General features: G+C 45.7%; 1 protein-coding gene across 3 annotated transcripts in view; it reads right to left on the bottom strand.

The window, feature by feature from the left end:
- Window positions 1–17,134, bottom strand: part of mpp7a (MAGUK p55 scaffold protein 7a) — a 156,882-nt gene that overhangs the window by 69,618 nt on the left and 70,130 nt on the right. For all 3 annotated transcript variants that reach the window (XM_080793388.1, XM_080793387.1, XM_080793389.1), the window contains 2 exons: window positions 15,746–15,823; window positions 5,263–5,343 (listed from right to left, as the gene is read on the bottom strand). In XM_080793388.1, coding sequence (XP_080649514.1) covers window positions 5,263–5,343; window positions 15,746–15,823 — 159 coding nt within the window. The remainder of the gene's footprint in view (window positions 1–5,262; window positions 5,344–15,745; window positions 15,824–17,134) is intronic.

Here is a 17,134-nt window from a genome sequence, read left to right as displayed (position 1 = left end):
ACGACTGACACACACATAACAAAAGACAGTCAACTCTTCACCCTGATTACAGGTTTACATCGTCAAAAAAGCATCTTCGTCTCATGACAGTGTTAAACGGACATTGCGTTTGGCCTCTGACCTGCTATTTTCACTATTTAAAATGTTTTGTTGTTTTTTTACATTTAGAATTTTGCCTAGAATGATGACATGCCCAGAATAATAATGTCAAGTTTAAAGTCCATCTGTGAGTTGCATAAATATTTAAACACCAATGAAAAGCATGAACCAGAGCTTGTGACGATATAATAACTACATTGGATCCATTGGAACGCAGATTTTCTTTGCCCATATCCTGAAAGGTTTTCAATGGCATGCACACACACACGCACGCACCATCGCACGCACACACACACACACACACACACACACACACACACACACACACACACACACACACACACACACACACACACACACACACACACACACACACACACACACACACACACACACACACACACACACACACACACGCAGACACACAGGCTTGCCTTGTGCACATAAACTGGAAGCATGACAATACACTCACATATTCTCCCATGCTGTGTGTATTCTTCTTTGACGCCCCCCACATATCGAAAGATGTAGTTCTGTAGTTTGAGAGACTATATGGGCCTCGAGCCTCGAGCAGAGTCGGCTGAGACCTTCTTAGTTGAGACTTCAGCTTGAGATTTTCAGCCTTCTGGTAATGACTGGATAATTGTCACTGGATAATTGTACGTTTCCGCTGGTATTGATCTTCAGTGGTCGTCACTGGGTAATTACTGTAGTAACTGCTGGCAAACTGGTGCGTCTTCTTGGAGCTGAACTGAGCACTTTGTCAATGAACTTGACTGGACACCTGTTCACGCTGGGTCACGTGACATGATCCCAACTAATCCAACTAATTACTAATTAATCTCTCCTGACTGAGCTATTTTTTACTGAGCTGACCCTGAGTTACCCTTCTAATCTCTTAGGTTCTCCTCTCCTACTATAAGAGTTCTGGTCTGATTCAAGCTATACTGAGTTTTAGAAGAGTAGGTAGGTTCACCAAATCCACAGTTCTGTTCGAGATATGATATTTTGTATGACGGTTCATTACTTTTTCGATAAACAGTAGCAAATACCAGAGAAATGTCCTTGATTTTGCTTTATTAAACTTGGGAGACGCGTGTTTAGGAGGAGTGGCTGAGATTGTCACAAAACAAGTTTCTGGTCCACCTATACGTCAGTCCACCTATAAGATCAGTTCAGCTCATTGAATTCGCTTGTTATCTTTGTAACATCATCTCTGTGGGACTATGCTGGTTTTAACAAGATAGAGAGCCCGTGGATATCGTGCACGCGATTTACAAGCTTTGCACAATAGTTGTACTATGTGAAAGAGTCTGAAACCACAATAGGTACAGTTCTTCAAATGGTGCAATATTATTAGGTATGCCGTTACACCCCTACCTTATCTTTGTCACATGACATTATCGTTATGAAGTTCCTGTTTACGAATTTGTTGTAAAACTGGGGTAGGTGTGGAATCCCCCAATCCTACCATACCCGTGTACACAAACACACACACATTCATGCACATGCAAATATTCAGACTAGATGGGTATATTCTGGGCTGTCCAGTTTTATACCCTGGGGCATAAACTGGACTAGCCCAGAAAACGCCCTGGGGTACAGAACAGCCTATATTGTATTGTATACTTTATTAGTCTCCCGAGGAAGAAATTTGTCTTAGACAAAGGGCCCGCATAAGCGTAGCCCTAGTCCATGTCGCCGCAGTGCAGCGCCAAATACATCTTTCTTGCATCATAGAAGCCCTCTTCAAGAGGCAAGCCCCTATAGATAGCCCCTGGGATACTCTGACCGGGGGTTATTTTGGGCTGTTACACCGGTCAGCATATTGTGTTCCTTCAGGGTCATGTGCGCCAACTGTTAGGGGTCAATTAAGAGCTTCGCCTCCTAATTTAATCTTAGAGCTGATATTATCCTTGTTGCAGCTCAGACCTGCAGCCCAGGGCAACAGAACAGCACGCAGAGGGCACAAGAAGGGGGAGAGAGAGCGAAGGAAAGAAGAGTGAGATTGAGAAAGAAAGAAAGAAAGAAAGATGGAGGGGTGAACAGAAAAGAGAATGAATGAATGAAAACGAGAAGAACGAGGGGAAGCCTGGAGGTCTCGCCCTTGTTTTCCCGTCATCTGTCCTCTCTCTTTCTCCCTCTGGGTTGTGTGTTGTGTTTGTGTTCATTAGACATAATAGGGATCCTATAAAAACAGATCACCGTGCTTGTCCAAATAAACCTGCACATGCTTTCCTGGCATTGGCCTCCAGGACCCCGTTAGCAGCAGCCAGTCCGCTCAGTTTACTACTATAGGGCCCCTGCGGGCGGGCGGGCATGGGCCCTGCCCACTGGGGTGGCCACGCTTGCTGCCTTCCCCCAGGAGATGTGGTATAGTAGGCGGGCTGGGACGTAAAGACTCACACATTCACCCCCTTCGCTGTAACCTCAGAAGACGCGTGAATGGCATACACACCCGTCTATGTATGGATTGAATAAGAGTGCGTGCGTGCACACGCATACATGGCGCGCGCACACACACACACACACACACACACACACACACACACACACACACACACACACACACACACACACACACACACACACACACACACACACACACACACACACACACACACACACACCAGGGCAAGCGGAAACAGGCACCATCATAATTGGCACTTTCATCACTGTCAATATTAGTTTTTCTTATGCGGGTGGCTAATGCCGGCAAAAGTTGTTTTTTCATATGAGACTCATAAAAAGGGAAAGGGGAAGAGGGAGAGAGAGAGAGACAAAGAGGAAGAGGAAAGAGAGAGACAGAGAGAGAGAGAGAGAGAGAGAGAGTGAGGGGGGGCTGCTTTAAAGAGGCTGATTTATGTCCCCACCCAAGGAATGGATCATTTCAGCCATAATTGAGAGTGATACAGTTACTATCGCACAGAGACGCCATTCAAAGGCAGCAGCCATCTGCTTGTGTTTTACACCCCCAGCCCTGTGATTTACACGGGAGGTGGGCTGGTACGGTACCGAGTGCCCCCGGAGGACGAAGGGGGGGGGACGGAGAATGGGAGAAAGAAAGAAATGTTAATGCTTCCAGTGCTTTGGGTCCTGAAGCCCACGGGCCTAGTCTGTGCTTTGAGACTCTGTCAAAGGGAGCTGTGAGGGGCTTCCAAAACCTCAGCGTGTTACAGTCAAAACTCTCCCCCTGCCACAAGCGCTGGAACTAATCGATGGTGACCGGGTTGCTGCTCCTGCAAGCAGCCTGTGCGAGTGCTTAACCGGCGAGCGGTTTCAAAATGTGCGAGCGAGCGCACACATACACACACACACTCTCTCTCTCTCTCTCTCTCTCTCTCTCTACAGCTTTGCGGTGGAGACTCAAACCAGCGAATATAAAGTTCTCCATGAGAGTGAGGGTAGACGATGTGGAAGGTGGCATATGCACGTCTGAACATACACATGTATACATACAGCCACTGTGAATCGACCTGCTACCACTTCCAAGGCGTGGCCCTCGTCCCTCAAATCCAGTGTATAAATGCCTTTATCCAAGGTGCTTTACATAGATTACATTCACCCACTCTGGAGGAGCGCAGGATCGAACTGGCAACATTGCGGTTGACATCCGGCCAGGTGGCCACTCTACCCCCGCCACCCCTGTGAGTGTAAGAACTTAACGGAATAACCAGACCACACAGATGTATGAGCAGGATATTTCACTAGCATGCAGGTGCGTGTGCCATGTGTGTGTGTGTGTGTGTGTGTGTGTTTATATACTGTATGGCTGGACTGCACTCCTGCATTTCATTCTCTTTGCCTCTTCCACCACAGCTGTCAGGCGCTCTCTGATTGATGACTTTCACAACCTCTCCATTTTGAGGGATCGACAGTTGCCGCGCCAGAACTTCCCAGAAGGCTTCGCTGTGAACGCCATTAAAACAGAATCGCCAGGTTCTGACGATGAGTAATGGCGGAACCCCTCGGTGTTGATGGAGACAAAGGAGATGTTCCTCAGTCGTGGACTATGGTTCAGGAGGGTGAGTGCGTGACAGATTAAACTAATGTTCATTTGTCTACACAGCAGGGGAGCATGTGCATACATGTGAATGTGTGCTGGAGCTGTCTCTATAGCCATTTATCTGTGGGTATATGTGAATGCATCTCCGTTCAACGACTGTGCATTATGTCTCAGTGCGGCCGTGTATGCGATGCGTGCGTGCGCCTCATTCCATCTTCATGGATTCCACTGGTCTGGGCCTCAGCGTCCAGGATGGCAAGTCTCCTGTCCTGACTGACCCCCTGCTGTTTGACATGAAGGGGGGGGGGGGGGGGGGGGGGGGCAGGCGCTGTATACCCTGAGCTGTTGTTTCTGGCAGGAGAGGCGAATGTGTGTGACGGCCACGCGTTACAGATGTGCCTGTCCAACTCTTCCCCCCCCCTCCCCCCTTCCATCTCTCAGTCACAGTGCTGTCAGAGACACCACCTGGGAGCCCTGACGGATGGCCGGGCTTATGTATTTGGACAAAACGTGTAAAAATATATATTGAAGCTGTCCGTTTCTGGCTAACGAGACCGAGCGCAACAGCCAAGATGACTGAGGACGGGGCCTCGAGCTCGCTCGCTGCGCTGACTAGTTTGTGTATCTTGCATTAACAGTTTGATCATGAAAATGGTTTAATGTCAGCATTAAGCCGTGTTCAGCTGTTCAGCCCTGCTTCATGATAGTAAAGCATAAGCCATACTGGAGTCAGTTACTGTACAGACTGAGGCGTCTATTTCTGCCTTTTATATCATCCATCGATCTTTACAAATAGTTTTGATAATTTATTGACTTTTCAATGAATATAGGTTGATTTTAGTCACTATATCGGGGACCACTGTTCTAGGTATTACTGTTTATTGTCCTTTATATAACATTATACTTGTGTGATTCCGTCTGCAAAATTCATATCCCTGAGGATAATACGGTTCTTTCTGACTGACTGGCTGATTTCCTTTGAAGTATTATTCCGAGTGGTTGTGCAACAATGACAGTACAATGGGGCAGGATCTTGTAAGCAACATTTCTATTTCCCGCACCATGGACATAATCACATAACAATCTAGTCTTTATTTGACATGTTCTTGAGTAATTACTATATATACACGTTCCGGTTTGACGGATGTCAAACTTACCTTGACATGTGGATTGGCCAGCAGTGTGAGGAGCTCTTTGATGTCACCATTGGCTGCTTTCTCCTGGAGCGAATCAGAGAGCTAGAGGAGAGAGAGAGAGAGAGAGAGAGAGAGAGAGAGAGAGAGAGAGAGAGAGAGATTTGTTTTACTCATTTGTAAAGAGATGAATTAAATAGATAGACTAAGTACCATTGATAGAAAACAGCAGACGTGCAATACTAACACATAAGAAGTGATTTAGGAGCATGCACTGATTTATCAAACTCCTCGGGCAGGTCATTCCAGAGTGGAGAAGCCCCCGACAGCAAAGGCTCCATCACCCTTTATCTATAAAGCTCCAGCACTACCAGAAGGTTCCTCCCCAAGGACCTCAGGCTATATGCACAGGTTTGTTTAAGTGCTTTAAGAGTAATACGCAAAAACAAAAAACGGACAGGGAACCAGAGTAACGTGACACGTAACACTTTGCGCCTGAATCCCATATACAGTACAAGACTTTTGTTTTCTTGTGCTTTCTCGCACCATAACTAACGTCCATAGCATATCACGTGCAGTACTAAGTACTGTATATCTGCTGTCATGCTCACGCACCTTTTTATCATAATCTTAACTCAGGTACTACGTATGTGTAAATATGTACTGTACATGATTTGTTGTTTCTTTGATTCATCTCCCCCCTTTCTTCTTATTGCCTTTCGTTTTTAATGTCAATCACAAAATGAATTTAACCCACTTTTTTTTTTACTTCTGTAAACCTCTTCGCCAGATTTTTGTTAAAACTTAAAAGACTAGCTGCAGTGCTTTCATAGAATTTGCAGCCTATCGAGTTCTTGTTTAAGACATGCAAGAATCTGAATCAGCTTTATTTGCACTGCTTTACAGGTGTTTACGGTGTAAAGCAGTACCCGTTATATTTTAATATGTGCGCTCCATTGTTTTATAGTATAGTATTCTGAGAGAAGAGATAGGATAGCGGTAGAGTGAAAGCAAATGGAAAGAGAGAGAAAAAACAGGTTAAATAGAACAAGTAAAGGTATAGATAGTGAAAGCGAAAGCAGATACATTGGTGTCATATGCAGGCGAGGGAAAACAAAAGTAGCAGCAGGAGCAGGTACAGTTTTTCTTAAGGTGCCGTGGCGGGAACCCCTTTTGGTGTTTTAACTAAGCATTATGCTATACTTTAGCTATTGAAAAATATGTTCTTTCAGAAGACTTTATTCTATTTCGATGTCAGGCATAAATGGGTTAAAGACCGGTTTGTGCAGAATGGAAATTTCTACAATCAGACACCACAGTGGTGGTGTCTGATTGTAGAAACTGTTCAGATATCGTGTGTTCAGGCATTTGATGAACAGATTGTAGCGTGAACAGATACGATAGCGGCACAATAGTGATGTACAAAGAAAAACGATGATGGAACAGGGTGGAATGGATGGAGGAAAGTGGTGTCAGGAGTGATTTGTGACAGAAGGGTACCAGCAAGAGTGAGAGGGACAGACAGTAGCGGGATAAGCCATGCTGCATGGCTTGGAAACAGTGGCACTGATGAAGACGCTGGATGCTACAGTACAGTATGATTCTCATTAGGAGTGATTTACAATCAGAAATGACTATATTAGAGGATCAGCCCAGTGAATGACAGATTTGACAGATCCCAGCTTAGTGAATGAGTAGCCTGGCGCAGCCACACACCTAGGATTTGTCAAATATGTTGCAAATCACTCCAAAGCAGTCCTATATATGCCATTGCCAACCCACTGATGTAATCTATTGATACGAATATTATGATCCTCGGTGTAAAATACTGCACTCAAATAAGAAAAGCAAGCACGGCATTCATTAAAAGACTGTTTGTGACTCTAATACGTGCAGACTCTGTAAATCCTGACTGAAACTTTCCAAATATATTATTGTCACAGGCCGCCAGAAGTTGCAACAAGACTGTCTTTTCCAGAATGTTTGAAATGAATGGCAATTCAGAATGTTGGCCTTTAACTGTTGTAACGAATGGTTGGGTCAAGACCAGCATTGCTTATGTCTTTAGTGGAGGACCTGATTCAAAAGGCCAGCATTCCAGCAGCAGGCCAAAACGACTAGACATCAGATGATCAAGATTATGGTTGTACGTAGTGTAGCCACAATGCTCCATGATGCCGTAGACATGGCCAAAAGACCTCGTCTCAATCCCAGATGAAAAGACCATCTTGAAGGGATGCGAAGAACAAAACAAAAAAAATGTTCCACTGGAGTTTATATGAAAACAAAAAAAGAAAAGAAAAATAAACTGTCTCTAAACACTGGACCCTTGATGGACCACATTAATGACAGATCTCCAGGGTTGGGGGGGAGCTGGGAAGGGAAGGGAAGAGGGGAGGTAGATCTGGCTCCTCAACCCCTCTAACTAACCTCCTCCTGGGCAGAGCAGGCCGTGATTTATGGGTGAACCTCCTGGATGTGTGGAGAGTGTGGAGTGTGTGTGTTGGGCCCAGGGAGCAGCGGTGAGCGGCCCACAATACAAAGAGCCGCTTGTCCAGGAGCGAGATCAACGTCTGCTCGGCGAGGCCCGGTGAAAAATCACAGGGGCCGAGAGAATCCTCCCTCCCTCTGCCCTGCCCTGCAGAGCACTGGCAGGTCTGTGTACTATACTATACTATACTATACTATACTATACTATACTATACAGGGTCTGGAGGTCTGTGTACTATACTATACTATACTATACTATAGGGTCTGGAGGTCTGTGTACTATACTATACTATACTATAGCAGGGTCTGGAGGTCTGTGTACTATACTATACTATACTATAGCAGGGTCTGGAGGTCTGTGTACTATACTATACTATACTATAGCAGGGTCTGGAGGTCTGTGTACTATACTATACTATACAGGGTCTGGAGCTCTGTGTACTATACTATACTATACAGGGTCTGGAGGTCTGTGTACTATACTATACTATACAGGGTCTGGAGGTCTGTGTACTATACTATACTATACAGGGTCTGGAGGTCTGTGTACTATACTATACTATACAGGGTCTGGAGGTCTGTGTACTATACTATACTATAGCAGGGTCTGGAGGTCTGTGTACTATACTATACTATAGCACTGGGTCTGGAGGTCTGTGTACTATACTATACTATAGCAGGGTCTGGAGGTCTGTGTACTATACTATACTATACAGGGTCTGGAGGTCTGTGTACTACACTATACTATACAGGGTCTGGAGGTCTGTGTACTATACTATACTATAGCAGGGTCTGGAGGTATGTGTACTATACTATACTATACAGGGTCTGGAGGTCTGTGTACTATACTATACTCCTATACTATACTCCCCATACACAGGGGCCCTGAGAATCCTCCCTCCCTCGACCTGGCCTGCGGAGCGCTGGCAGGGCCTGGAGGTCTGTGTACTATATATACAGTGGTGACAAAAAGTACTCACAATTTTTACTTAAGTAAAAGTATCAAATCAATACTGCAATACCGGAAATACTCCGAAACAAGCAATAGTCTGGAATAAAAAAATGACTCAGGGAAAAGTACGAAAAGTAAAAGTACTCATTGTGCAGAATTTCCCACTCGCAATGCATTGTGAGCTTGTAGATCAGCTATTTCTTAAATAGGCGAAATGTATATAGGGCTGAAGTGTAATAATTTATGTAATAATAATCAAAATCTACAAAGTAACTAGTAACTACAATTTTCAAATAATTGTAGTGGAATAATAGTACAATATTTGGATCCGATATGTAGCGGAGTAGAAGTAAAAGTATTGGAGATTGGAAATACTCAAGTAAAGTAGAAATACCTCAAAATTGTACTTAAGTACAGTACTTAGTTACTCTCTACCACCGACAGAACCTGTGTCTAGGGGAGACGTGAGCTTTGACAAGATCTAAACGTCTCAATAGAAGAACAGGAAGACAAAATATGACCAACCCAATTGCTTTAAAGCGGGTACGGGTAAAACTTCCAACCTGGAAGTCACTAACAATTTTCACACAAAGTCCAATCTACAAGCTTGTAGACACTGTCACATCATGAGATAGGGTAGAAGACCATTTTTCTGGAGGTTTGGGTTGTTTTCTTACATATGAATTATTTCGCTCCATTGTGCAGTTATTAAGTAAATTAAGAAATAAAAATAGGGTCTCATTGACTTCCATTGTAACGGGGAAACAGCTCTCAAAGTCACTATTTTAGCACATAACCAAACGCAACACTCCCACTGGGCCTAAGTACAAACGCAACAAAAGCTGATTCATGACATATACAGTACACTATGAGCATGTGTGTGGCTGTATTGTGTGCACGCACGGCACACGCCCCGGGTATACACGTGCACACATGTGTGAGGTGTGTGTTACAGTATGTGTATATGCACACTCACACATTTTGAGGCAAAGGAGCAATTTGAGGTGGATAATGCAAACATGTACAGTGTGTGTGTGTGTGTGTGTGTGTGTGTGTGTGTGTGTGTGTGTGTGTGTGTGTGTGTGCATGTGCATGTGCATGTGCGTGCGTGCATGCAGTTCAAACCTCGACCACTTTCCACTGTGACACTTTCCAACAATCTTAGGGGGGAAAAAAAGGAAGGGGAAAGCGTCTGCTTGTTTGACTGATGACCCGACGTGTGAGGTGAGAGGGCAGGAGAGGTGAGGGGCAGAGGTAGAAAATGAGGGGTTAAGGAGGGGGCAAGTCACCTCCCCTATACTGACGGGGGCACACGCCGGGGCGGGACGTGTCTTTCCACTTTGTCCTGACCTCCCCCAGGGAGGGAGAACGTAGGAGAGAGACAGAGCGGCTTGGGGGGGTTGGGGGCGGGCTAACCAATGTATACTGTAGCTACAATGGTCAATGTTACCCATGTTGAACCCAGCTCAGCCCCCGGACTACTTTAATTGATGAAGACGAGAGGAGCAGCTTTGACAAACGTAGGGGGTCAAAGAGTGGGAGGGTGTGAGGTGTGATGTGACAGAGTGTAAATATGTGTAATGACTGTGAAGGAGAGTGGAAATAAAAGGGGGAGAAGGGATCAGAAACAGCAGGAGTAATAGAGAAAAGGCAGCCATATACATTTCTGGCACCTTCTTCAGTTCCATTATAACTCTGGTGTCCCTATTCCAATTCACCCATTGTCAAGTCATGGTTGTGCCCCTCTTTGCACCCATTGGTTGCCGTTTCGTGGTTGGACAAAAATCCTCTCTCTCCATACACTACCATTGAAATAACGTGTTTTTCAGTTGCTTCATATTGATATTCTGTGCGTTCAATTCTTATTTTAAACTTGGTATCAGTAAAAAGGAACATCACAGGCGCAGCCTTCAAAGATTCATAAACAATTCAACATAAAAAAGGCAGAACCAGGGCGGAACAAGTCAGAAAGAGCCTGCTGGTTAGTCAATCAGGGACCAATCAGAAGTCTGACAAATTGGGTGAATTGGCAAACTTCCTGCAAAAACATTCTGCAAAAAATGACCTACAAGCTCACAATGTGTTGATCAAAGAGAATTGGTGTAGAGCAGGGGTCATCACCATATTGGCTTGTGGTGGACATTTTTGTCAAAATTCAAGTTTTGCCATGGACATAAAAAAGTGAGTGGACAATAACATTACTATTGGCATTCAGTAATTGGGTCTTATGATCCAAAGAAGAACATTATAATATAAAAAAAATATATATAAAAAAGGACAAGTCTTTGCCACGACCGTCGGTGTACGGATATATTTATGACCCCTATAGTCACTGTAAAAGCAAAAAAGGAGGAGGCCAAGTACAGACCGCTGTAGGAACCCAAATCAACAAAGAATATATGGTTTAATCCGGTGGCAGAATTCCCCAGGGAGGAAAGACAAAGCATTTTGACAACGCGCTGTGCTCTCTATACCTTCGTGCTTCCACGTCAGGATCACTTTTTCCATCTGCCTCTCTCTCCTCTCTCTCCCTCCTTCTCCCTGTCCGTGACAGATGGAGGTAAAAAAAAGAAAGAAAAGAGAGCTAACAGTGACGGTTGACACCGAAGGCTTTGCGCTTTTCAGTTCTTGAGAGACAGACGTTGGACCAGGAGGCACTTCTGCTATGTGTGTGCGCGCATGCGTGCGTGCGTTTAGAGTAGTCTAATGCCAGGTTGTCAGATTGTGGCGCTCACCCTGACCCTGAACGGCCTGCGGAGCATTACGTTACTTTTAGACATTAGACACAAATCAAAAACCTGTGTTCCTCTTACACACACACACACACACACACACACACACACACACACACATAAAACGTGTCACGGCTCCTGCTGTTAGGCAGATACACGCATGCTGTGCTGCTCCTCATGCTACATGCTCTGTAAGTGGCTGGCTCCAGTGCTCAGACGATGCTCTATTGTTGAAGAAGATTTGATTCATTCTGGGCATAGCACCATTTATGTGTTATCGTTTATCACGATGACAATGTTCACAATAATTGTCTCATCAACTGGGATCGATTCTCAACTCACATATCTCACACAGTCTAGAGCGCACCAGCAGATACTGTATGTAAACGGACTGTGTGTGCATCTTTGTTTCTTAAAATGCCAGCCAAGTCATTTTAGTGCAGTTTTAATCATTATTTTAATTGTTGCAATAATGTATTAATTGCAATTATTTTGGACACACCCCGTATCCATTCTTTTTTCCCCTTGCTTGGATGTTCTTTTCCGGATTTGAACCGGCAGCATATGGGCCACACGACCCCCTCTCCAACCTTACAGATGCATGTAAACTAGAGTGTGTGGAATGCACACACTGTGTGGCCTGTGATGGACAGTACCATAAAAAACACCATTGGGTGGAGCAGGGGAGTCCGTGAGCATCAGTCAACATCACATTATGTTCACCTGCTCTGGTTTCATGTACGTTTATGTGTCTTGGACAGCAAACTTCAAAACAAACCCCGTAACCTATCCTTCAGTCATTGTCCATACATTCCTGGCTTATTAGCTCACTGGTTCTATCCAACGGTGAACATGTCAAAATATCATAATGCCTGGTGGTATGAGTTAACATCTATATGAAAATAGGTAGGGAAGAAAACTCGGTTAAACTTCTGACACTTGCAGAACAACATGATTGACTCTCTCTCTCTGTGTAGCAGCATGATACCGGTGAGCCATGGACAGGGCTCTTTGTCTCCACCTGGTGGACTTTTACGGGAGTTCTGTGGCCCAGTAGTGGTGGTGATAAGGCAGTCAAACAGGACTTGGCCACTATAGGCCACGCAGGGCATGGTTCTAAAGATGGACGCTGATTTGGAAAGGAGACACACAGAGGTCTGCCTTATTATTATTATTCTCTGCTGAAGTGGGCTTCGGGTTTGGTACCGTGCGCACGCTTTCTACATGTTTTGACAGGATAGATAGAAACTGATTAGGCAGAGAGTCATTATGACTTACGGCGAGCCGGGTTCAAGTCTCGGGTCGACTTGCACCATTGATTAAAGCAATAAGGCACGTCGCGTTACCGCAACGAGGGAAGAGCGTGTCTGCTTGTGTTTCACACATAATGAGACTATGAGAGGCCGTGTGTGTCCGGCCAATGCTGGGGGGAGCAACGAGTGTGTGTGTGTGTGTGTGTGTGTGTCCGTCTGTCCTATACAGGCCACCGACGAGCCTCCGTACGGACTCTACAAATGTAATACAGTAATATTCCCAAATCCCAAAGTCTTGACGGAGTTTCGACTGTGGTAACCACCACCACAGCTTTAGGCAGAGAGGCAATCACCTGCTGTGTAGTGTGTACGTGCTAGACAGTGCAGACCAAGGGCAGACAGAGGCTGAAGTGTCATTTTATGTTAGGCAATAAATTAAGCCTCCATTACCCCGAAACCCGAGCCACAAATGAATTTCATCTAACTGTAGATCTGGCCTCAGTACCCTGCCGCCTCTTTAGCTTGGCTTTCATGTGGAGCGGCGACGTGGGCGTAAGACGATCCGCCTTAAAAACACACTGCCACGCCAACGGGGGCTGGGGGGGGCTGGGGGGGGTCGGGGGGGCAGCCAGGGGACCGGCGATCGCAGGCACTTTGGGTCGCTTTGATTCGCCGGTCTCTGGGTTTTATCCCGATACCCGATAATCCCGGCGAGACGCTTCGCAGAGCGTTTACCAGGAAGCATAAATTTGAAAGTCTGTAATTTGACAAAAAGGAAAATGGGGAGGAGGAGGAGAGGGTGGGGGGGTCTGGGAGGTTAGCGTAAAAGGAGGCTGATAGTCAGGGTCTCCTGAACAAACAATCTGAATGGCCTCTCGCCAAGAAGCTCACTCCCGGTCTTCTTCTGTCTTTCCAGACAAACACTTTGCAGTTCTTGATCTGTTCCTTTGGATCATTATAATAACCTGAGGTGGACTCGGGGAGAGCTATAGAGCAAATACAGTAAGGCACTTTGCCCTGTGGAGCCATGAGGGTGGGCCATTTTTAGCAAAGGTTGAGAGACAGTCCAGCGAGGTTTGGACCGACACGGTGGGTTCTGCCATGTGTGCCTCACAGCGGATCGTGTTGGCACGGAGAGTCCACCAGTCAGGTCATGAATGAAAGAACACACCACTGATTTCTCTTTCGTGACTCTCTCTCTCTCTCTCTCTCTCTCTGTCTGACTCCCCCTCATTTTCCTCGACTATAAGAACCCTCTCTCTCTCCCTCCCGTCTTTCCCTTGACTCAGTACTAATTAGGATGATGTATGACTGTGGGATCCCGAGGAGGGGAGCGATACTCAGAGGCACTTTGATTACAATAAACATCGCTGAGGATTTCAAACAAAACCACACGCCATTTAAACCAAGGGGGATCTCCTCCACTTAACCGTGCCAGGCCGGCCCTTGGGTTTACACAGGTGTGTGTGTGTGTGTGTGTGTTTGTACAGTAAGATACTGAGAAAGCACATACACACCGTGTCCATGCTTAGATTATATGTAGTACAGTATGAGTGAATATCATATTTGTGAATGTAGTGTGTGCGTGTGTGTGTGGGGGTTTGCGCGTGCGTGTGTATGTACACAGTAAGGTACGGAGCATTATTTAGACTCTGAGAGTGCAACGATTGACCCTTAAGGACCACTTTCACTGTAAACTCAACACTCAACACATTGTCATTCGTACAGCTAGTGTGCTGCTAGCTGAACGTATTGCTACTGTAGGTGACTAATGTTTGTTTGTTTGTCATGTTTATATCGAATATGCCAATAAAACAGAACAATTCCTTGCATTTCACATCACAAGGAAAAACAATTAAAATTAATAGTTAAAAAATACTAGCAAGAAGAAATAAAAGGAAAAATAAAAAAAAATAAAGAAATCTAATCATATCCGAAAAGGAGTGAGAAGAAGTAAAAACGTATAAACTCCCACCCCTCTATAATCTTGTGATAATGTCGCTGAAGCAAATGCTGGGATACAAGTCGACGTGGCATCGGGTGGCTGTTTTGTTCAAAACTAAAAAGGAACGCCCGGAAGCTTTTCACCGTTACGTCCCATGGGATGGTTATTACTGGAAGTGTTCGTGTTGTTTCTCTGTTGTCAGCCTGCTGGCGATAGCGGCATTTCAGGTGAAGCTTAAGCAATGAAAACAGGGCTGACTCAGGGCTGACTGTGTCACAAGCCACGCGATATGCTCTCTCTCTCTCTGTCTTCCACCGATGGCGTGCATTTAATTTCTCTTCCATCATCTGCAGTTTGTCTGTAGCCGTCAGCTGTCTGACATGACCATCCATCTTCGCCTCCGCTTTGAATCCATGCCCTGTGTTCTCTCTCTCTGGCTCCTGCCCCCAGAAAATGTACGCCCTGACCCCAGGGAGCTGGAATTTCGATTCTGTACTAACACACAAAGACAAAGTGTGTCTGTGTGTGTGTGTGTGCGTGCGAGCGAGTGCGTACAAGTATAGTACAATTTAGAATTTAGAAACTGACATTGTGAGGTAATTTTCACAAGATAAACGCTTGTATTATGGTTAGAGACACGTTTACAGTTAGGAAGAGATTCAGGTTGGGGTTAGATAGGCTTTATCCATTTAGCAGCCACCTCACAACATGGCTTATGGTTAAAAATGAATCATTAAAAATGCCATTCATAAAATTGCCGTCCCAAAATGTTGACGTGCTCACAAGTATAGTAACCCAATCGTGTGTGTGTGTGTGTGTGTGTACTGCTGGGTCTAGACAGGGGGTGAGGGGTCAGTGGTGTTATTGGAACACATGAGTCATGTGGAGCCATCTAGATTGAAGACCCCGCAGGGAGGAGGTCAGAGGTCAGTGCAGCGGGAGAGAAAGAACAACAGGACAACCGCTGTTCAGGTCGCATACTGTAGGTGTGTGTGTGTGTGTGTGTGTGTGTGTGTGTCTTGTGACGTGTGTAAGAGAGAAAGACAGAAGATGGAAAATACATTGATAGATTGTCTTTGCTTCCATGTTTAGGGGGGGGGGGGGGGGGGGGAGACAGACAGACAGACAGACTCACATCAAGGGCCATAGTCCCAGCATTGTCCTGGATGGGGGCAGGGCTGCTTTGTCCATACTGTTGTAGCCTTTCATGGATCTGAGAGAGAGACACAGAGAGAGAGAGTTTGATTAATTTATTGAATATTTCATCGACCGTTTAAAAAGTACAGCAGTGTATAAAAAACGGCGAATGTATGATTACAAATGAATGCAAAGGCTTATTTCAAAACAGTTCATGACGATAGCTCAAAAAGGAGATGGGGAAGCAGCCAGGGATGCTATCTCGTGGATTATGGTGGTTATGCTAAGACCAATTACAAGTGGAGTAACTTAAAATGCAAGTCTAAATTTGAGAGAGCGAGAGAGACAGAGACAGAAAGGTTGAGTCACGGAGAGATTTGGACGCACACGCACACACACACACACACACACACACACACACTCACACTCTCTCTCTTAAAGTCAATGAATACATCTTCATTTAACTAAAGATCAGACTGACGACTGCGCACACACTTCTGTCACACATGACTCGCAAAGGGCTGCTTGAGTACAACAGACTGAGTGCTTTTAATGGTTGCGGCTGCTGCTGGCGTGGCCAAGATACAAACACGATACTCCAGTTTTCCACTATGCATTGGATATGCTCTGGTGGTGACCAGGTGAAGACTCCAAATCATTTCAACGTCTTGGCTCAGTGCTTCCTTATCAGCATCAAGAGAGGGGGCTGAAGAGATGCTAAAATGGAAAGTAGGCCTCCCTCTTACATACACACACACACAGACGCAAACATTTAAATTGTCAACCAAAGCTGATGTGAGGTGCCGAGTGAGTGGATACACGAATACATGAACGCAACACACACACGCTCACATGTTACACACACAGAGACACGGACGCAAATCTAAACCACACGTACTCGCGGGGAGAGACTCACAAATAACACATGCACAAGCAGTCCCGGTTGTGATTAAAGAGTTGTTGTGTAGGAATGTGTCGACAGCTTACAGGCCGCTGTCGGGTCCCATCAGCGCACAGACAGGCGACGTCCATCCTCCCCGAGTAACACTGTGTCTCCCCGTCTCTCCTCTAAAGCCCAGAATGGTGAGGCTGATCCGGGGCCAAAGGCCTGACTGACGGCTATGGGCTCCTAGCCCCGGTTCCTCTTGCTGGATGTCCCAGCCAGCATTTCAACAACACAAGGCTAGACCGGAGGGCCCTCTCTGGCTTGGAGCGGCCGAGAGAGACCAGCCCGTGGAGCAGCTGGGTGGCTGCGGGGCCAAGTCAACACATGTGTGGGCAAGGCGCACACAGACAGACACTGAGACACACACACACACACACACACCCACCCACGCAAGTGGAGCGAACCGCTGCAGAGCATTACTCACCAAGACAATACGAGAGA

This window comes from Protomyctophum bolini (assembly GCF_963924005.1).
Source record: "Protomyctophum bolini genome assembly, chromosome: 21".
Taxonomy (NCBI): Eukaryota; Metazoa; Chordata; class Actinopteri; order Myctophiformes; family Myctophidae; genus Protomyctophum; species Protomyctophum bolini.
The sequence above is the reverse complement of the archived record's forward strand: the minus strand, read 5'-3'. Positions and strand labels throughout refer to the sequence as shown.